The sequence below is a fragment of the Parus major genome, chromosome 8 (genome assembly GCF_001522545.3).
Source record: "Parus major isolate Abel chromosome 8, Parus_major1.1, whole genome shotgun sequence".
NCBI classification, from domain to species: domain Eukaryota; kingdom Metazoa; phylum Chordata; class Aves; order Passeriformes; family Paridae; genus Parus; species Parus major.
The window spans coordinates 27,173,751-27,196,172 of record NC_031777.1 but is presented as its reverse complement, the minus strand read 5'-3'; the positions used below and the strand labels follow the sequence as shown (position 1 = coordinate 27,196,172).

Below are 22,422 nucleotides of genomic sequence, written 5' to 3'. Positions count from 1 at the left end.
TTTTACTGGTGTTCCTAACTCTCACTCCCCGTGTAAGTTCAGATTAATAACCCACGCGCGAGGGCTCCGGGCAGCTGTGCACGTGTTCAGCCCTGCTCCTGCTGCTCTGGCCCATCCCTCTGGCTAACATACTCACCTCCTACATCCCATGTTGTATTTTCACAAGCTGTCTTGAGGAAAAGAAGAGGATAAATATGGAGAGGCTGTATTTTGTTGCACCTCCCTGCTTGAAGACATTGCTGCTGGGGTATCGCGCTTGGGGAACTCCCAGAAGGGTATTTCAGGTGAGCTGTAATTGCTTCTTCCAGCTTTCCCAAACCAGCTGGAATCTTGCCACCCCTTATATCTCCATCAGCAGTGGGAAACTGGACTGCTTTCCAGCCTGGATTCATTCATGTGCCCCCTGTTGTGTCATGTCACACAGACGCTTTAGAGGCTGGAACATTATCCAGGCTGCAGCTGAGGACTTGCAAACTCAGTATTGCCAAATTATTTTATCACGCTGCTGTTTCCCCCACTTCCAGATGGATGTAGTTGTTCCTGCCCAGTTCTCTCCCACACTGAGATGTTTTGTTGAAAGCAACCCAGAAAGGCCTTGCAGAGGTATTAGCAGTCCCCAGATTTCAGACTCCTGGTTTTAACCTGGTGGCTGAAGAACCCAACACAACTGCCAGATTTCAGGTCAGAAATCATGCCTGCAGATTCATCTTCCTTTTATATCCCGTATTAATACCTCCTATTTCTGTAAATCAGAAAGCTAGAGTTTAATACAGTAATGATTACCATTATAAACAAATATTTTTACTGATTTGTAGTGCAGCTTCACAGGTCTCACTGTGGTGGTCATGACTGGGCAGCACCACCACCACCAGTCCCTCCCCAAACTCCCCAGAACCTGGAATTTCTTTTGTTTCAGGTTTTTCTGGTGGGATAAAGTGTTTTGTATCTTCCTGTGCCTGTGCATTCCGCTGTATGAAAAGGGAAGGCAACAATTTTGAGCTGCTCCTGCCAGGGAATTTTTGCCTGCTGTAAACTGCCAGGCTCAGAGGGACGCAGGCGTTGGGGCAGCTGATGTGACATTGACCCTGAGGTAGAAAACAGCTCTGTCTCAAGCACTGCCCTTATCTCCTCTGCTGTTAGCTGGTTATCTGGAGCCTACACCTTGCAACCTCAGGTGTATTGTCATCAATCATTTCCTATTTTCTTCTGCGTGCTGGTTCCTCTCTGCCCTTCCTTTGTTAATAACCCAGTTTGCCTATATCCATAAAAATATCTGATTGTGATACCATTTATCCAAAGCGCCACGCATCCATCATGTGCTTATGAGTGAGATAAACAAGGTCTCCTGGGAAATATGCCGCCAGAAATATATAGGATAAATAACTATATCAAATGTATGTCAGTGTGCAAGAGGGGAAAATCCATTCATTAAAAGCCGGGTGGAACTGCAGTGTTTTATTGTACCCTCTAAGCTTTTAGTTTAACTAAGAAACACACATTTCTGCTGCTTATCTCATCTTGCACAACTCTCCTGCTGCCCACTTCAGCATGAGATATATTAGCTTCTTCCACTGCCATTGTAAATGTGTAATTGCTCATAATCTTTTTTTTTTTTTCTTATTTTTTTTTTCTTTTTTCCTTTCCCTAGACCTTACAGGCAGCTTCTTCCTTTCTTCTGACTCCAGCTTTGCTGCTCCTGGGTTTCAGCATGTGGGTGTTTGAGCCCTGGGGTGGAGGGGGAGGACAGGGGCACTATCCACCTTCCTTTGGTGTGAAGGAAGCCTTTGGGTTTGTGTCTAAGTGCTTTGGGCTATGAGTTGAGTGATGAGGATGAACAACAGCAGGTAAAACATAGCTTTCTGCTCTTATTTATATGTTTCCTGATGGGATTTTGCATGCAGTTTCTTTAATCACTTTGATTTATTCTTTTTTCCTTTTTTTAAATTTCTTTTTGTGGTTCTTCTGTGATTTATCCTTCTAGAAACAGCTCTAAAAGCTGAGGATGCAGGTTGTTTTCCTACAGGCCCCATCTTTTCCCAGCCTCCAAGGCATCAGATCTTTCTGTTCATTAATTTCTCCCCTCTGGTTAAAAAATGAGCACAATTGGTTTTCTGGCTGAGGTGACTTTGTACTCATTTACTTGCAGGCATTTTCCTGAGTCCTAGGAAGTCGATGTAAGAGGTAAGAATTGCTTGTGAGCCAAAGTGGTCCTTGGTGTAAGAGCCCTGTCTCGTGTTTCCACACAACCTGGCAGCATTCATGAAATCACCTGTTGTGATCCTCCATTTCACGTTCCTTTGGATGTCTAGGTCACACTGATCCATGGGTGCTTCATGCTGCTTCATTTCCTAACACAGAAGACATCAAATTCAAGCCCTTGGGAGCAAATTCCTCTCTGGGTGAACAGTTCCTTTGCCTGGAATAGCAAGGTTGGCCCAAAAGGCCACCTCTTTGTCCCCCAGCAAAGGGATTTTTCACACAACAATCCATCTCTGGGCTTGAGACAACTTGGTTTGTTGTTTTCAGCCCATAGTTTTATTTTACAAGAAAAAAAAAAAAAAAAAAAAAGTGGTTAAAAAGCTGGCCTTTGGCAAATATGCCCACAAAAGAAAATATGGGTCCAGATCTTCAGGTGCCATAAATCAGCTGCAGTGAAGGAACAACACTGATTTACATCAGCTGAGTGTCAGCCTGTAAATCCCCACTGACACACAGTTGAAAAACAAGCATTTCCAAGCACCTGAGCAATTTCTTTCACTAAACCATGATTCCTTTCTACTCCCCCTCTCCATTCAAATGTCTACAGAAGGGCTGCTTTGTGCTTTGAGGTTTTGGTGCTGTTCATAATGCCTGATTCCTTCTCAGAGCTTTTCTGCCCCCCTTCTCCCCTCGCAATGAAAAGCTCAGTAAAATGAAGTGCCGTTTGCCTTCCGTCCATCCCAGGTTTTTGTGGCAGTTCATTAAGAAGAGGGAGCTGCAGGCTGTCGCCGTGGTCTCTGGACACAGTTCAATACTGTGTGCATTCTTGTGCTGAGATTTACGTCTCACATTCAAAGGAGCCCCTTAAATCAAGCAGCCTGTTAGCATCTTCTCAGGCTCTGTGTGCCTGGGAGATAAAATGCCTGCGTGCTAATAGTCAATTCATCACTGATCTTACAGAGGAAAAGCCTTTGCCTGTGTGGGAACATCCTCTGCCCAACGGTTGCGTTCGAGCCTCTCTATTTATGGCTTTATTTATTTATTTAAAATTCCTCATCAGCTTGGGCTTGCATCTTGCAAGGATGCTTCAGCATCTTCAGGCTGAAGCCTTCTCCATGCAGAGCAGCATATGGCTTTGCTGCAAATGAAGCCCTGGCCAATATGCTGGACTTACAAATCTGACAGTGCCAACTTACAAAAGTTTTGTGGTACATATGTCAATACCAACTGCATAGATCATGAGCTTTTCCTGTGTTTCCCAAAGGAAAATACATAAACTCCTCGAGAGTCAAGCTCAGTTATGTAAACACTCGCCGTGGATTTATTTCATGGCACCCGTGATCACCCAGCAGCTCCACCTCCTTTGGGTGGATTCTCTGCCATCTTCTGTGCTGCAGCAGTGGTGCTGAGCACTGGTGGGGCTCCCATCACATCTGGTGGGGCTCCCATCACATCTGGTGGGGCAAAACCGTGGGAGCAGTTGCTCAGCTTTTGCACAACGACTCCAGCATTTGTTGAAACGCATCAGTGGTGAATTATTTCTCCCAGGGGTAATTCTGTCACACTCCTGGAGTATTTATAGCCCAGCCCAGGTTCCAAACCACCCCATCCCAGGCACCTTAGGCTTTCAGCAGGCTCTGCTCTGGAGGTTTCTCCCAGCACAGGGCTGCCCTCCGTGCTGTGGGGCAGGGTTGGAGCATTGCCGGCTGCGCCGCTGTGTCCCCGCCTGGCACGGGGACCAGCCCGACCAGCAGCTCCAGCGCCCGTCTGTCTCACCACCTGGGGACACACAGGGAAAAAAAAGGGAAAAACAAACCAAAAAAGGGATTTCAGGTCTGGCTGAAACTCCTCTGGATACAGACTCCCTGCTCTATCCCAGCCATGCCCAGGCTGTTGATATCAAGGCACTTTGAAGCCAGAGTGGATGAATCAGCATGGCCCCAAACACCAACAGCTGTTTCTTGTCCAACTCTGAAACCCTCAGCCTTCCCTTTCCCAAAGCACAGCTCACAGCTCTCTCTGCAGCAACTTCCTAGCCTCTGACCAAGGCAGAGGGACAAAAGTCCCCTAACGTGGTGGGGATGTTGTGAAAAGTCCTTTTGGAGATGGGTCATTTCAAAGCTTTTTCATTACAGTACAGACTGAGCTGTCAGGAGAGGTCGATACTATGGATTATGGCACTGCTCCTGAATGATGGGAATGCTTGATGGCTGTCATTTACTGTCGTTTTTTATTTACTCATCTGGCCTTCGTGCCTGGCTTGGGCACTTTATTAATCCAGACAGCACAAATGGATGTGTGTGCTCTTTCTTAGTGCTGGCTGGGAAGCTGCTTTTTCCATCTGCTGGAACATTGTGTTTTTAAAAAAAATAAAATAGTTTGGTCTTAAATGAGTTTTGGAGCTGAAACTTTGAAACTAAAAGTTGCCCATGAGTTAGAAATGTTCCTGTCCCCACTGTTGCTAAAATCAAGGAGCACAAGGCTGGCCAGTCAAGGGCTCTGCTTTGGTGGCAGGTCCTGGGTTTCCCAAGCAAATTCCTGAGATTTGGATTTATTTTTTTTTTTAAATAAACTCACTTTGCAGTCACTGAAGCAAAGCTTTGGCATTCAGCCTCACAAACCATCTCCCCAGATCTGCTCTAACTCCTTATCTCATCACAGCTTTGATTTTCCACTGGTGAGACCCCAGTGATGAGCCCACAATTGAAGGACTGGAGCTCTGCCTGGTGGAACTGATCTAAAGATGGATTTTTCTGCCAGCTTCATGTGCTGAAATATAGATATATATATATATAGATTTTCTTTTTTTGATTTTTTTTTGGCTTAATGAATCAGGACAAAAATATCCAGAGAGAGCTGCAACTTTTTTTGGAAATGAAAGAGCCTGTTCCATCCGTGGCTTTTTCTGCTACCCACTTAACTTTTTAGGGTAGTATAGAAAGTGACAAAGAAAACATAAATATAAGCCTGTCACTTTGGAAGAACATATTTTTTCACCCCAAAATAGAAACTCTAGTCAAAGTGCATCCCAGGATGGGGTGGGAAATCTGGCAATGTAGCAATTTTTCACTAAAACAGCTTTTTTTGGTGGCACGTTGTATGAGCACCTGAGCCTTTCCCCTTCCCTCCTCCCCCTGCCTGCTGAGGTTTGTGCTCTCCCTCTTGGAGCACCCATCCTTAGTGGGATGCCATGAGCCCTCCAGAGGATTTCCTGGATTTAACCCAGCAATTAAACACATCCTCATTTCCACTACTCTATTTATAGATATATAAATAAATATCTGTATAAATATCTGTATGAATAAATATCTATATAAATAAATATCTGTATGAATAAATATCTATATAAATAAATATCTGTATGAATATTACTATTTATAGTAATAATAAATTATAGAATGGTTTGGGTTGGAAGGGAACCTCTCACTCCAACCCCTCTGCCATGGGCAGGGACACCTTTCACTATCCCAGGCTGCTGTCCAACCTGGTCTTGGACACTGCCTGGGGTGGGACAACCCATGCCAGGGCTTCACCACCCTTAGAGGGAAGATTTCCTTTTTCATGTCTAACCTAACCCTGCTCTTTTTCAATTTAAAGCCATTCCCCCCTCTCCTGAGCTGCCCATCTTATTCTCTTGCAGGGCCGCTCGGAATAATGCAGCAACAAAATAAGGGAAGCAACAAGAAGGGAAGGTAGGATTGAGGCATGGATGGTTGGAGCTGCTGGTTCAGCCACGTGGAGGGGGGAAATCCATCCCCTTTTCTGCCTGTCCCCCTGCCCTGCTGAGCCTGGGCTCTCACCTGGGCGCTCAGTCTGCTCGCAGGCAGGGCCTCTGTAGCCAGGGCGGCAGTGGCAGGAGCAGGTGTCACCCACCAGGACGGGCTCCCCGTTGTTCTGGCACGGCCCACAGCGACAGGGGCTGAATTCCAGCAGGAACTCATCCAGAGCCCGCTTCAGGTTCTGCCTCTTGGTCTCCATGTGGCCGAGGTTGCTCCTGCGCAGGATTTCGTGGATGGGCTGCAGCTGCGGGGAATGGAGATGGATGGCATGGAAACAATTTCAGCTGGGCATCGACTGGGATGCTGTGACATTGCTGGATAAATTCAGGACTGGGGAAAAACTCATTTGTCTTCCTCGACAGCTGCATGTACATCATGCAAATGTGTTGCTGCCCCAGTGAGGAGCCACCGGTCCAAAACCTTCCTCATCTTGGAGGTTTGTGTGGGATTGGCTTTTCTGGACATGCTTTGGAGTTTTAGTATGGATTCGAATGATAAGTTAAAACACCCCAGTAAGCCCGTTTTTTTTACTAATTTCTTAGTGCTGTCACAATCCCTGAGATTCTTGCATGCTTTTTGCCTCTTTGAAGAAAATGTTTTGGTAAGAGCTTTGGACAGAGGGTGTCATCAAAATTTATTGCCATCCTATCGCTTGCAGTGGCCAGATTGTGAAATATCCAGTAAATGCTGAGAATGAAGAATTTTGCCTATATATTTTTTGCCCTTTGATGTAGTGAAATAATACTGTCATCTACAGCTTTGGGAATGTAACTCGCTCATCATATTTTCCAGCAGCAAAACACAGTTCCTATATAGCAGTCAGCAAAAATAGTCCAGTTTGGGAAGCAATTATAACTTGCCCAACTGAATATTAATATTCAATGAGTATTAAAGCTAAAATCTTGGGACTGTGTGAGGACACTTAATATTTGTCCATCGATGCAGCTGTGCTAACACTCCCTTTCTAGGCCAGGAATTTGTTCCAGAGAAGACCTGGGTGTCAGCAAGGCAGTGTGAGAGTGATTTGTGGGGAGGATCAGGATCAGCTGGGCTTTGGGATGAACTCTTAGGCAAATTTGCACAAGCCTGTTTGGCAAACTGAGGGGGCTGCAGATAAGAGCTGCTGAAGTGGCTGCTCTGGTTGCAGGGTGACTGCTCAGCTCTGGAGCAGCCAACAGAGAGGTCAGTGCATGGTTTACTGGAAAACTGCAACAAATTTTGCCCAGAACTGATGGGAACTTGTGCAAAAAGGTGAATAACCTGCAGCTGGAACTGAAAGCACTTTCTGCCACCAGGTGCTGCCCGGGAAGGCTTGCACAGTCCTTCTTGCCCTGCCAATAACACAGATAATTCCCAAATCCATTTTCCCTTCTCCCACTCTCTGTCAGAGCTTTCAGCCCTGCTTTCAAATGAAGACAAGAGGGATAGAAATGGCAGCGTGTCCCTGCCATGACAGAGATCCTTCCCCCACATGCCACAGCTTCTCCTGGAGCAGACTGGTGATCTTGGCATCTTGGGGTCCTCCTGACCATAGCTGAGGGGTTGTGGCCATGCCCTGGTGCCAGCTCTACCCTGGATTATTTTTTTGTAGGGTTGCTCTTCTCTGTCCCTTTCCATCCCCTCTGCTTGCACCCATCTCCTCCCTCCCCACAGAAGCCCTATAAGACAGTTCCTGTTTTATGGGGCATCCAGTGAAACAAAAGGGAGACTGGGGCTTTGCTGACTTTTATGGCCACAGACCTTCTTTTTGGAGTGTGGAGGAAGACAGGACCCACCTGACAGAGAAGCCAGGAGCTCCCTGCTCAGAGAACTCCTGGAGAGGACCTGTCTGTGCAGAGCTTTTGCTGGGTAACAAAACACTTTCCCCAGCCCCCTGTGAGTCCCCTGCTTATACAGGAGGGCAGACAGCATCAGGGAGAGTACTAGGGATGAATACAGCTGCAATTCATTGTGAAGCTGTTGGGGGGAACACATCAGAAACTTAACCTGGCACTAATCCAGCATTAAGCTCCTTGTCCATCTCCCTGTGGATGCAGTCAGTGGGAGATGTACTCCCCATTGTGAAATGAATAAGAGGTTACCAGATCAGTGGCCCATTACATTTAATCTTGTTCTGTGATGGGATCACAATAAAAATACGAAATGATCTGCTCGGCTACACTTTCATTCCTTAGAGCGGCAGAGTTTCTTCAACTGCAGAAAAGCCTTACCTGGAAATCAATAATAGCAGGATTATATTTTAATGACCTGGCCCAGTGACGATACATTTTGCCATCCCAACTGTTCAGGAGCCCTCCGCTGTAACTGGTGTCTCCCCCTCTAATCCGGGGAATAATATCTTCCACAACTGCACTGTGGCTCTCAGCATCTGGAAAGTTGAATTGCACAGGTGTTATTCAGCTGCTGTTTCCACACAGACCCCAGAAACTGCTAAATGGAGGTGAGGTCAATCATGCAGGGGGCTACCAGGGAGCTGCCTCTTGGGATGGATGTGAGCTCCCTGCTTTCTGCTCATGGGGTGAGCCCTGCCACCTCATCACAAGGTGACAAGTTGAGAATCCCAAATCCTCTAAGCTGATAAAACCTGAAGAGCCTGCACTCCTCCAGCCTTGGTTTCTGGGTAGGACATGGGCAGTGGATCACACTGTCTATAGCTCATTATGGAATGTACAAATCTGGGGGTTCCTGCCCTCTTTGAGCACTTTTTAGAGTCTATTTTGACTTGTTTTAGTTGCCATGCACACCCAGTCTGTCATTGCTGTAGACTGCAGCCTCCCAGCCACCCCACGGCCTCTGTTTCTAATCCAGACATTGCTACATCAATTCCTGCTCTTTTAAGAGGGATCAGGAGTCCTGGAGATGCAGACCCAAAGTTTCTGTGGTCCCACCTTGTCTGGGGAATGGCACCAGGGCTCCCTTCCTCACTCCTTGTGTGCCCCTACACGAGTCTCTGTGCCCAAGTGACCAAAACAAGTGACCCAAGGAGCCTCAACAGCCCCTGCCCTGCTGCTGTACCAGTTTTCAGTAATCCTTTGTTTTTGCAGTCAGAGTGTGTCAGAGTTGCACCCAGATCCAGTTTCTCCTTGCTGGCTGTAATGCCAAGGGACAGGCCAACACAGGCACTTATCTCCTCCGTGCTGATGGCTGCAAACCAGAAAGTAGACAGGTAAATTCAGTGGCTCCTGATGTCCATTTTCCCACTTTTTTTTCCTTCTTTGAATAAAAGATTTGGTTATTTTCATGGCTTTGTATTTCAAAGTCAAAAGCTATTCTGGGCAGAGGACAGTGGAAAAACCCCAATATTTTATTGGGGTATATTTGGCCTATCATGTAATAGGTGTAAAAGCTGTTTCCTTAGAAAATATTAGAAGAAAGTAAAAACTTTAAGGCTTCGGGCACAAACGTCCATGTCTGATCTATGTATTTAACAACAAACTTTTGATATTTTTTACAGACTAACACATAACTAAGGTAAAACCAGGAACAACAGCTGAAATCAATAGATCCAAACTAATTTTCCTAAATTCAGGCTTTGACCTACCTATTAATGGCTTAAGCATCACCTTAAGGAGTATCTTAGAAAAGGTCTGTGTGCTGAGAGCTGCCAGAGCTTTCCTGCCTGCTGCTGCCAGCACCAGCACATACATCATGAAAATATGTAACTGGAGAGCCATGAAGCGACTGCAGAGGGGAGAAGGGAGCTAATGAGCTGGTTTCACCAAGGTAAGCAATGTGCATATTTCATACAGCCTGGTTTTATGTAAGCACCTCAGTCTACTGCAAATATAAGCCTGTGCTCTTTAGTAGTTAAAAAGTCCATTGATTTCAGTAAATGTGGGTATTGTAAGTAATAGGTAACTTCTATTGCTCTTTTTTTGTTGGAGGACCTTAAAGTGTTTTCCAAAGGAGCCTGGTGATCAATACCATGGTATTGAGAGGAGGCACAGAGATCAGTGGGGGTTTTGTGCTGTGGTTTAATGGTCTGAAGTTTAAACCTTTGTCCAAGTCCCACCGTGGAGCATTGTCTGCTGAACAGCCTCCCCTCAGCACTGGGGAGCAGGGCCTTGCCTTGCTTGTGTTTAAAATATTGCTCAAACACTCATGGCTCTGGTTTTGTGTAAATATGGACTGGTTTGGGTTAAAAGGGACCTTTAAGGGCCATCTGGCCCAGTCCCTCTCCCTCATGGGCAGGGACATCTTCAACCACACAAGTTTTTCCAGAGCCCCATCCAACCTGGCCTTGAATGTGTCCAGGGATGGGGCACCCACCACCTCTCCAGGCAACTTGTGCCAGTGTTTCACCAACCTTGTTGTAAAAAGTGTCTTTTTTAATCTACATTGACCCTCTTTTAGCTGAAAACCATCACCCCTTGTCCCGTCACAATGGGGCCTGATTAAGGCCTGTCTTTCTAATAGGCCCCTGGAAGGTTGCAGTGAGGTTTCTCTGGGGCCTTTTCTTGTCCAGGCTGAACAATCTAAATTCCCTCAGCATTTTCTCATAGGAGAGGTTTTTCACTCCTCTAATCAGCTTTGTGGCCTCCTCTGGACTTGCCCCAACAGCTCCATGTCTTTCCTGGGCTGGGCACCCCAGAGCTGGATGCAACACTGCATGTGGGACCTCAGAGGGGCAGAATCCCCTTCCTTCACCTGTACATGGCCTTGTTGGACCTCATGGGGTTCCCACGGGCACAGAGCTTGTCCAGATCCCTCTGGGGTGTCACCTGAAAACTTGTTTGCTTCTGCACACCCTACAGGAGGGGCTCACTGCAGCCAGCTGGGGCCCAAATCTGCTCCTTGGCCTGGTGGGTCCAAACCCTGCTTAGGTACTCAGCATCCTGAGAGTTCCAACTGGAGAGAGCTGAAACCTGCTCCAGACTTGAGTGGGAACTGCATCCCACCGCAAAAACTGGGCCCTTGAGAAAGATTAAACGTGTAGCACTCAATTACTTGTACTAAACTGTTCAACAGTTGTAAACACAGTGGGTAAAGTTCATTCACCCAAAGCAACATGAGTGATTGCTTATCTTGGTGCTGGAGTGCCATAAAATTGAACTTGAGGAACACCCTGATTAATTGATTTGCCATGGTTCCCGTTGAGTAATTATGTTCAGCGAGGGGCTGTCGATACCATTCGCTATTGGTCACAGAAAGATCGGGTCTTGATAAATGAAAAGTGGTTATCACTGCAAAAGGGTGGCCTCAGTAAATATTGGCACTTGAGGGGGGAGCCCTGATAGGGTTGGTTTTTTTTTAGTATGATATAATTTGTGATAGTTAAATGTGCTGGAGTGATTAGATTTACTGCTGCATTTTGAATTAATCAGAATATATGAAGACTCTTTCTAATTTACTCCGTGCATAATGTTCCTCCCATAAATGTTCTTGTAATGTGTGAACACATTATGCTGTTTTCTGCTAAATAATAGAACCATAACAATCTATTTTAAAAACAAGTAATGAAAAATATTGATGGCAGAGCAACGAGGGACCTCGTTCTGACATATGTATTTATTTCACTCATGACCACATCCATATAAGCCCTTGCAGCCTGAAAGCTGGGAATGGTTCTGGTAGCAAAACTGCAGCCCTAAGCTCTGCAGTGAGTTGTGGATATCTAAACAGAGAAGGTGATTTCATTTTCAAAATTTGGGTTTCCTAAATGTTCAAAGTCCAGCTCTGTGCTGAGCAGATGCTCAGTGACCACCTAAGCTGTGTCTCATTTAGGGAACTCAGCCAAGGGATCTTTTTCCTGAGTCTGTGCTTTAGTCAAGTGTGCTCTATAAAAAAAAAAAATAATATTCTCTGTTCCAGAGCATTTAACAAACAGCTTTGTGGGCTGGGTGGGCTCTCAGGATGCAGTGGTTGATCTAAAGCAGCTCCACACTCAGCCCTGTGGGGACTCAGTGATGTGTCTGCAGAGCTTCAGACATATCTTAGGAAGCTCTAATTTTAAGACTTGAGCACTTATATCCTGATCCTAACCATTCCTCAGGGAAGGAGAGATAATCCTCTTGCAAACACAGCCTCCAAGCATGGCTGTGATCAACATTAGAGAAATCAGGGTTTTTTTACTAAATGCTTTCAGACAGTGGCATATCAGACACTGCAGGTGGGTCCTTCTGGGTCAGTGTTGTGTGACACAGCACTGCTGGCTTGGTAAGGCTGGACTTTCTGGCAGACCCTGGATTAGATGAAAATGGTTCTGCATTAGAATGAAAATTACATCTCTACTGGGGCACATTTTTGTCTTTTGCTGGACTTCAGTATCCTTCTTTCCTAAGATAAGGCATCTCTTAGCAGTAAATCTCCTTACATACACAGCAAGCACAAGATAAAGCAAAATAATAGCCTCTCTCCACATGCTCTTGATTAATTCTTCCTCTGAAATTGGCAGTTTGCTTCCTGAAGACTTGGTTGCCAAGACCTTGCTCACTTCTATATCACTCACCCTTCAAAGTGAAGAAGTAATTTCAAGAGGCATCATGTTTCCAAACATTAGAGGTTCAGGAACTTGATGAAAATTCTCTCAATCAGTAATTTCTTGTGGAAAAATTGTCATGGTTAATGTGCAATGTGGAGTGCATAGTTATCCTAATGCATATGGGACCAAACCATTTCAGACCAGAGGCAGAATCTGGGGCAGAACCATGAAAATTATTGAAATTTCTGCAATTACAGCAATTTGCACCTGTTGTCCAAGATCAGAATTTCCTTCTGCATCACTGTCTGGCCTGGAGTTACCAAGGCAGTGGTACCCTCAGCACAGCAGAGTGATGGCCCTTAGGGGAAATGGGATCTGTTGCATTGTTGACACCTTTACAGAAGTTGACAACCTGGTTATTGAGCTAGAATCCTGTATTATTGTTCTGCATCCCATGTTTTTGATTGGGAAAAACGTTACACTTTTGACTTGCTAGCCATGGCAATTCTCACACTCTCAGCATCTGCAGTGGGTGTTTTATCTAACTGAGATTTGGAGGTAGGGCTCTCCAGCCTCATACACTCCAATTTGTTGAGAACTGGAGCTAACAGGGGTCTGTTAGGCTCCAGATGTGACATTAAGCAGAGTAAAGTGGCAGAGATATTGCTGAGTGCAGTGTGGCATTTCCATCTACAGAAAATTGCAGCCCTCACTACGAACAGGCTGAAATGTGAGAGGGTTGCTTTGCTGAGCTCTGAGTGGCTTTGCAGCCTTCAATGGTGAACAAAGATGACAAGAAAAAGGAGAAGATTAGCAAGTGACACTGAGAAAATAATGCTCAGGTTCCTTCCTTAATGGCCAAACCCTCACCCAGGTTCTTCTGAAATCAGAGCACATTTGGTGACCCCAAGCCACGTGGCCAGTAGTGCCACCAGCCTGGAAACGCCAGGTTTAAAGCAGAAAGCTGAGAACAGAGAATGTATTTTGATTTTTCTGACCTTTTCTGCGCATTTCCTCTTTATTGATGACAAGGATGTAGTCAAAGACACCCCCCATGGTGCCAGATGTCATGAAGTGGGTGCCGTAGTCATCGATGAATTTGGCATACAAGCCATAGTTGTAGGTGTCTGGGAGGTCCTGCAGGGACAGCAGCACATCTTCATCCAAAACAATGTTGTCCCTTCTCATCTTGAAGCGGGCTGTCTGCACCTTGGTCACAGCTCTAATGAACCCAACATCCTGCAGGTAAAGAAAAGAGGAGCTGCAGTCATCATTAATTTAAACAAATTAATTTCTAGTTTTTAGGTTTGCAGGGGAAAGCCTGACTCTCTGACTGTCAGTGTATGTATGAAAACAAGCCTGATTTTAAATGAAATAATGGTAATTCTCTTTTTAAAGTCCCTTTCTGATGTGCTGTGGAGGTGGAGGGCCTTGGAGGGTTTTATTGATGTGTGAATGTGATCAGAGCTGGGCTCCACGTGATTCCCCTCCACTCTCCGTTTCTGCAATTTCTTTTTCTGGTTTCCTTTCCGTACCATTTATTCCCTTTTTGCTTTCTTCACAAACCCAATGAGTGACAAAGCACGAGGGTCAAGCCCAGCCCAGCAGAGGGGAGATTCCCTGCCCAGGAAGATGCTGATGGAGGGAGAATTTCCAGGATAAACCACCAGCTCCAAGGCTCCACCTCTATATTTCCCATTGCTTTGGACAAGTCCCCACTGCAACATGAGCAGTCCTTTAAATGATTCCTCCAATAACTGATCATCATTTAGCTGCAAACATCATGTGAGTCTGGACAAGGGCACAGTAAATACTATAATGGTGCTCATTTCAAACAGCTTTTAAGGGCATTTTAACTCAGAACACCATCAAAGTAATTCTTCTTTATTGTTTTCTGTCAGCAGCCCAGAGACAAGTGGAGATGGGGCACGGTAAATGTGGGAAATACCAGCACTCATGTTATTAGATTGGAAAGAGGTCATCACAGCCAGTCCATGATGTAAACCCTCTGTGAGAAGTACACCCTATTATCAGGTACTATTTTTTCAGCGTGGTGGTTTAACCTCCTGTAAAAAGTAGCCTATTTCTCCATCACAAGGCATCTCGTATTAATTTGAGCAAGATATATTTGCTACCAGAGATCACTCCTTGAGGATAATTGTTTTGATCAGCATCTTGATATTCCCTCCTCCCTCATCGTCACTTTTAAGCATTTTTTTATTTATGTGCTTAATGTAGCCATGAAACAGGATGGGGTGAGATGACATGCGCCGTGGCACTCCGTAATTCAATTTTATTCCCACTCCCTGTTTGCTAAAACATACCAAGAGCAGCAAACAGGATTACTAACGATCATACATTTGCAATTACATGAACAAATTAAGGTACAATTACCCTGTGTTAAAAAATGCAATTGAGAGAATAAACTGACATAAGTTACAGCCAGACCATGCCGTGCACAGATGATGTGTCTGGAGCAGATGCATCACTGATTTGGTTGGGGTTGTTGTTTTTTTTTTTACCTTTGCATCATATTGTGTGAAATTCTTCAGGGATCCTTTGCCACCTGATAAAGTGAGGCCCAGGTTTAACATGAGATCTCCACCTCCAGGCCCAATTCCAATGGTGAAGCCTGTTGTTTTGGATTTATCACTTTTAAGGGCGTCAAGCAGGTCCTTTGAATCCTCGTAAAACTCAAAAGCAAATCCAGAATCAGCATGAGTCTAAAATGAAAGGAGCAGACATTAATTTTTCAGGTGATTCCCTTCCTTTTTAATCTCTATTTCTTGAAGGAATACCTCTGTTAAAGCTCGTGATGCTCCTGACAGCACCAGCACTGACTTCAGTGAATGTGGAATAAGGAATTAAGTCCTGTGCCATTTCATTTGGAAATATGTGAGAAATGTGGATAAAGCCAAGCATTTTGCTTCATCCATCTCCAAGCAGGGGAGAGGTTTGTGTTTAGCCACTCAAAGCCAGAGCTGGTAATGGTACCTATTAAGACAGCCTGACACTTCCCATTATAAAACCCTCCTTCCAGTTCCCTCCAGCTCTGCCAAATCTTAACGATTTGGACTGACTTTTTTTTTCTCTCCAGCCTGCTTCTGGATGAATTTATTTAGGAGAAGAAAAATTCAACATCTATTTACAATGGCAAGGCTAGAAAACAAACATTGTTTTGCCTGTGTTTTAGGGAAGTGACCTTTTCCTTGACAGCTCCACTTTGCTGGCACGTGGAATCAAACAGCTCTGCTGAGTCTGGGCTGTGCCATTTGCCAGCTCTGTAAAAAGCCAGCCCCAAACTGGGGACTGAGGGACTCTGCCTGCTGGGAGGACATGAAAACTTACTTCCATTGAGTAATATTTCCCATGAATAATGTGTTTGCATTTGTTCATGTCACAGTGTGGTCAAGCCACCCACTTATGATTGTGGGAGACCCAAACTGAATCCTTGCTCTGCGTGGATCGGTGTCTAACATCAGATGTGACCTCATGGACTGTAAGTGTTGTGATCCCAGTGATAGGTTTTAGGATCCCTGTCTCACTCAGAATTCGGATTTATGCCCCTTGTAACCACGCCATACACTTAAAATGCTTTCAAATATTGAACAGCAGCATTGTTACCATTCTACACATGGCCAGCTCCATCCCCAGAGAGGCAAAAGGTTTGTGTAAGCTCTACAGCTCATTAATAGCAGAATCTAGAGACAACACCTCTCTCTTGGCTCTGACTGGTCCAGAGGAAGCAGTGGGGATGCCTGGGAGATAAAGCAGTGAATTCCCTACGTGCCAAAAACCAGCGTTTGCACCATCGAGTGCCTGCTGAGGTACCTTAAACAAAACCTACGGATGGAATGTACCTGATGTCTTTGTGGGGAGTTTGGCTTTTTAGCTGGGAAATGGCTGCTAAATTTGGCCTCCAGAAGCACTCACCAGGAACTGGAATATGTGGAAGTTGTAAGGCTTGCGGAAATACTTCTCGTCGTCTCCGTAGTGCAGGCGCTCGCAGGCGGCGTCGTACTGCAGCTCCCGCCACTCCCCGTTGTACACGTACTCACAGAGCCCCCCAAAAAACCCGGGGTCGTAAATGTTCTGTCTCCCTTCCTGTGTCAGGGTGTTGTATCTTGGAAAGAGGTAGCGTTCAGGAGGTTATCATAGCTCTGGTTTTATTTCCTCACTCTCTGTCACAGGTTCTCCTGACGCTACAGGTTATCTGTCCTCAAGGAACTGAAATAGGACTTAAAGCTGGGTTGGGTTTGTTATCTCGTTGCTGTCTCCTTCCCAAAGCTACCAGGAGACAAACAGCCATTTTATTTCCAAGGCACTAATTTGGACTCACACGTGAGAAAAGGAAGAAATCCGTGAAGTTGCCCAGCCCCTCCCAGCAAGTTCAGCTATGAACGTCCCAAAGTCCTGGAATTCCTCCAGGTTCCTCTTGAGCCTAATGCATCTCATTGTCACAAAGTGCTTCCTGGCATTCTCTGCAATTATTTTCTATCTTAATTTCATCTCTTCCTTTTTAATAATGGTCCCGTTTCTCAGGGTAGTTAACACCCTCCTTAGACATGAAGCCTGTGCTTTGCCAAGTCTGTCACTTATTATTTCCTTATTCCTCCTTCCTCCTGCTCTCCAGCCCTCACAGCTGCTGCCCTCTGAAATCCCTCCTATTACTTAGTATTCCATGTAATTCTGTGGCCCAAAGTGAAAGCGTTATTCAAACTAGACAGCAGCACTGCTCTTCTCAACAGGGAACCATCTCTAGGACTAAGACAGCAAATGCCATTGCTTTGTGTGTTCTGCAGGAGAAGCACTTCAGAGAGCAAAATTAAACAGGGTTCTCGGTGAAAATTAATGCATGCCTTGTAAAACTTTTGATGGATCCTCCCAGGCCCTTGGCCAGAGAGACATTTATCTCATGGAATGCAGAGAGTGTTGGATTGAGCTGATGGGAAAGTTACACAATGGCTGGCTCCATTCTCACCCTATAGCCCACATCCATAAAATCCTAGAATGGTTTGGGCTGGGAGGGACCTTAAAGATCATCCCATTCCAATCCCTCTGGCACAGGCAGGGCCATGTTCTCCAAGGGAAACTGAGCAGTAGCTCAGTCAAAACACAAGATTTTCAACAAGAGAGTCACAGCCACAATTTGCCTTTCAGTTTCATTTTATTCTGGGTTTCTCTTTTTGCCTCTATCACCTAATGAAAATTTGAAACTGAGCAGGGAAACATTTTTGTGGATAGGAGTATTTACCTATGCTCATGTGGAACTCAGGCTCTCTGCCTTGAATCTGTGCTCTGCAGTCCTAAATCCTGGAGTTAAATCTCCTTAAGGATGAATGCCAGCAGGGTGCTGTACCTCCAAAGTCTGCTGTTTGCTTTAGTCTATTACTTTTAACAACTGGAGAAGGCTGTGAGATAACTGGGATCTATTTTTTCAGGAGTATAAAAAGGGCATCACAAGTACTGTGGTCAGGTAATAGATCTGAGGCAGAATTTGAAATAGAAGCTGGAATGAACCCTCATTGCCCCCCACAGCCACATGGGACAGCACCTCCCCTTTGGGTTTTGCACAGCCCCCTATCAATTCATGGATCACTGCTATCACTAAGGAAGAGCAATATAAGAAACATAATCCTGTTTTGATTGCGAGAGGAGCAGCTATTGATTAATTACTCACCCTTGGACTGCTTTTTCCACCCCTGGGATTGGGAACAGATGTTCACAAGGGCTTTCAATATCTTCATCCTCACAGTTATCCTCATCAGAGCCATCTCTGCAGTCTCTGTCTCCGTTGCACACGAGATGCCGTTTAATGCAGCGCCCTAAAGTGCACAGATGCAGGCGGTGGCTTATCCACCCTCCAGAAATCCTGGCTGGCAGCTTGCACTGATTGTGCTGGTTTTCACCCACATCTCAGGGCCACAAGAGGTCATGCTGAGTGTTAAACACAGCTTTATTCCGTGGGGAATTTGCTTTTCCAAGCGTCTGGGACCTAAGCACAGCACGGAGTCCAAGCCGTGGCCACTCCCGTGGGCTTCCATCAGATGGGAATCAAGGAGAGGTCACCTCGCTGTCCTGACTTTATTTTCTAAAATCACACTCTTGGAAAGTTGCTATAGGAATAGCTTCACCCCTTGGCTTAAGGAAGTCAACTCCATCTTATTAAAGTGCACCTTTTCCTCTTCCTATTGCAAGAGGCATTTGGGGAGTTTATTGCAGTAATTAATTGCAAGAAGGGATATTTTCAGGGAAGGCAATGTGGAAGGGCTTTTGCTTCTGGAAGCATGGAGAAAGCCTTGAGGAGGGAGCTGTCACTGCTTAATTTACCCCAGTGGAGTGATGATAACCTGCTCCAGCTGATGAGCTGGTCACAGAGCTGACCTGTGGCTCCAAATTTCAGCAGAATTTTCATTAAATGCTCAGGAGGGAAGTTTGAGCCATTTGTATAGAAACAAAAATCTGTCAAGGCTAGTCAAAGTTTCAGAGAACAGCCGTTTTATATCCTAATCCTCAGAGCTGGAGGTGGCTAAAAATAAGTAAATCACCCCAACAGATTGCTGGTTGGATTGATGATTGAACTCTGTCTCTAGCAGGGGAGAAAGCGGCGCGTTGCGGGAGCGTTGTGCCCGCCGAGGGGAGTGTGAGCGTGCAGCACAGCAGTTGGAGCAGAATATTCCTACTCTCTTTGTTCCACTGAAAAATTCACATTCTCCATGTCACACAGCCTTCTTTTCTACCCAAATCCCAGCGTAAAGTGGATGGATTTCTGTAAGAGGAAAACACTGAAGAGGGGGAATTTCCTGCTTTCTCTCCTACTGGTTCTCCCTCCTGCTGCCCGGGGCAGGGCACCGATACCCCCAGGACCAAAACCTCTCTGGCAGGCGTTTGTGCCTGGGTCACTCACCTGTTCCCTCGCACTGGAAGTCCTGCCCACACCCTGGTGGCTCTGTGCACGTTGTCTCAGCTCGACAGGCTTGCTCATCCCAGAGCTGCCCAGCGCAGCGTCGCCCTCCAAACTCTGCTGGCTGCACCAGCCGCCGGTAGCGGTGCTGCACAGAGACACATCCACGTGTATCCCCCACAGGAATCCCCTCCCCAGGCCATAAAGCAATCAAAACTATCATTTTAATATATATTCCTATTTCTATGTGTGTGTGTGGCTTGAAGACTTCATATGTAGTAAAGGCAGGAGAGTCAGCAGAGAGTTGGGAGCTCAGATTTGTCTGGAGTTCATACGTGTGGACTTAGAGGGGGCTGGAAGGACTGTTTTAAAAATATCTCTATTTTATACCTTGGAAAAATATGGCATTTTTCCAGCTGCATATGCTTTGTCCTGCAATGCACCAGGCTCAGATGGACACAGACACTAATTACAACACTGATCCTGCAACATTTCTGATGGATTATTAATGAGAAATGCTGCTCTTTAAACTAGGAAGGGAAAAAAGAAAGGGAGAAGAGCCATATTATTTACTGATAATATACTGTTTATAAGCACAGGAACAAAAAAGGCAGGGAGAAGATAAACTCAGTAGAAAGCAGAATTATGTCAGGTATTTGAAAATAAATTCTCAAAGTATGAAGACATATGTGAAATGATATAAAAATACGAGAAGAAGAGCTGATGCATGAAGGCTGCTTCTAATTTCTTTTTACCGGACTATTTGCATTAAAAATCAAGGGATACTTAATTAAATCTGAGACAGAAAAGGAAGAAAGTCTTGGGCAAGTATTCTGGCCTGATTCTTCCACCATTTGCCTTGATTTTGGTTTTCCTGTTCTGCTGCCTCGAATGAATTTATTCCCCAGCTTACACCAGGGTAAATAAGAGCCTCTCTAGCAGAGGAGCATTTCCATCATATTTGGATGAGTTTACTGGATGCTTCAGAATGATGAATATGTATAATATATATAATTAATGTGTGTACATCCTCATCACAGACACATCTGAAGATGAATGAATACATTACAGTGGATCCTTACTTTTTTCTCTTGGCAAGGGAAGCAATCAGTCCATCCTGACCACTGGCTCAGCTGACAGTCGACAGGAGCTGGAGAATTAACATTTCTGCTGCTCCTTCTAGGGAGGGGAAGAAAGAGTGGTCTGAGGTCTTTGAAGCTGTGTTTTGAGAGTGGCTGGAGGCTGGAAGGGGCAAAATTATCTGTGTGTGTGTGTTTTTCCACCAGGAAGCTGGTCTGTAGGAAATGGGAAGCATCCCAAGATGTCCCATCCAAGTATTCACCATCAGAATTGAACAGGGCCTGCAGGTGCAGTACTTGGGGATCTTGCCTTGGGATTCCTGCTCTCCCAAGACATCTTTGCCCTTTCCAATTGGTAGATTGCAATTATATATAGATACATATATAGATATCTATATATATGAGCAACCATCCTGAGTAAACAGAAGGAATGTCACGGAGAGACGGGTTTTAAAGAAAAGCTGATTTTTTGCCTTTCTTTTCAGAAGCACATCACAATCTCCAGGAGCAGGGATGTTTATCACTACTGAGCCTGTTTTGAAGTCACTCTCTTTACACCAGTGTGACCTCCCAGGATTTTTCCCAGCAAGTGGGAAATCAGATCCTGGTTTCCCTGGGCTTTGTGGAGGGGTGGGAATGGCTGCACCAACAGTGCTGAGAGAACAAGGTACAAAGGACCTCGGCTAAGAATTTGCTGGTTGAGTGTTTCTAAAACAAAATACACAAACTCTGAAAAGAAGAAAATAACTAAAGGAATATTATGAAAGGAGAAAAGGGCAAAGGTACAGTATTGTAGTGGCTCTTGGATTAGACTCTCTGCACATACTGTGAATATCACTACACAACAGCCAGCAAATACTTCTCCTGCCTCCCAGTCCAGTCATTATGATCTCTAGTTCTGTCTCTCCTCCTAAAACCTTCATTTCATGAGCCATTTCTTTGTCTTGAGGAGCAATCTGTGACGTACAAATACAACCCTGCGTATCCACAGCCTTCAAAGCATTTGAGGGTTCATTCTGAGTCAGAACACTATTATTTTTATTATTATTTTGGTGATTAACTAGTGAGCAGTCCATTTCACCTACAAGACTGCGGTCCAAAGAGAAATATTGATAATTAGCAGAGGTACATAGCTGATGTGGGATCCACCAGAAGCTGGGGAAGAGAGATTCACTGAATGGAAGCCACAGCAGCTCAGAAAGGGAACCTGTGGGTGCAGACTGAAAACCCAGGAGGCTGCAGATGAACCCAGAGCTGGAGGACGTGCAGGTATTGATGCCTTTTTGCTCTGACAGGAGGATTTGTGGGCTGCATCCTTCAGCACTTCTCCAAGTACTTAATTGGCTCGCCTTCGATTGGATTTTACATTTCCCTCTTCATTATTCTGCCTTGTTTGATAAGTTCATCAAACATCAAAAATCTCGTCTTTGTTCATTTTCAAAAGGGATTATCGGAATAAGCCTTCATAATTAAGTGTATCACTACCACAGTTTTTTTTTTCTTTCTGCCTTCTCCTTGTCTCCATGTTCCAATTATCACTGATACCTTTTTTTGATCCTCCTAAATCATATTTGCCTTTACAACAAGCTTGAAATTAATAGCTGTAGAAAAAAAATAAATCCACCCATTTCCCTATCATGACACTATAGCTTTAGAAAAAAATGTAACTTGTTTATTCCTTTCCTTCAAAGCCCAAGTGACACTCAGATAGGTTAACAATATTGTTCATGGGGGAAAAAAAACCTGAGGTGTGAGGATCTGGCTTGGACTGAAAACTGGGTTACTCACATGCACTTGTTAGCTTCATGTTGTCGAGTGTAAAATAATTATAATGCAAAAGAATAGGAAAAATATTAACTCATAAATCATCCTGTATAGAGAATTCATTTCAAGTGCCCAAACCCAGCCTGGTAATTTCGGTAAGGAAGTTTAAGAAGGCTTAATAGTCATCTGTAAAACCATTGTGCAAACAGTTCCTTTAAGAAGGAATTACAGTGACTGGCTTGGGCTTTGGACAGATGCCAATTTTTAATTTAATTT

The 22,422-nt window shown here is 44.9% G+C and overlaps 1 protein-coding gene across 1 annotated transcript in view; it reads right to left on the bottom strand.

Annotated features, from left to right (window-relative positions):
- Nucleotides 1-3,217: 3,217 nt before the first annotated feature.
- The window catches only part of C8A (complement C8 alpha chain), a 19,571-nt gene continuing 366 nt past the window's right edge, over nt 3,218-22,422 (bottom strand). The window contains exons 2-11 of the mRNA XM_015636280.2: nt 20,386-20,482; nt 19,307-19,451; nt 18,080-18,224; nt 16,333-16,522; nt 14,922-15,122; nt 13,398-13,638; nt 8,994-9,122; nt 8,189-8,346; nt 6,000-6,222; nt 3,218-3,978 (exon numbers count right to left, since the gene is read on the bottom strand). Of these exons, the coding sequence (XP_015491766.1) occupies nt 3,827-3,978; nt 6,000-6,222; nt 8,189-8,346; nt 8,994-9,122; nt 13,398-13,638; nt 14,922-15,122; nt 16,333-16,522; nt 18,080-18,224; nt 19,307-19,451; nt 20,386-20,482 (1,681 nt within the window). The 3' untranslated portion in view covers nt 3,218-3,826. The remainder of the gene's footprint in view (nt 3,979-5,999; nt 6,223-8,188; nt 8,347-8,993; nt 9,123-13,397; nt 13,639-14,921; nt 15,123-16,332; nt 16,523-18,079; nt 18,225-19,306; nt 19,452-20,385; nt 20,483-22,422) is intronic.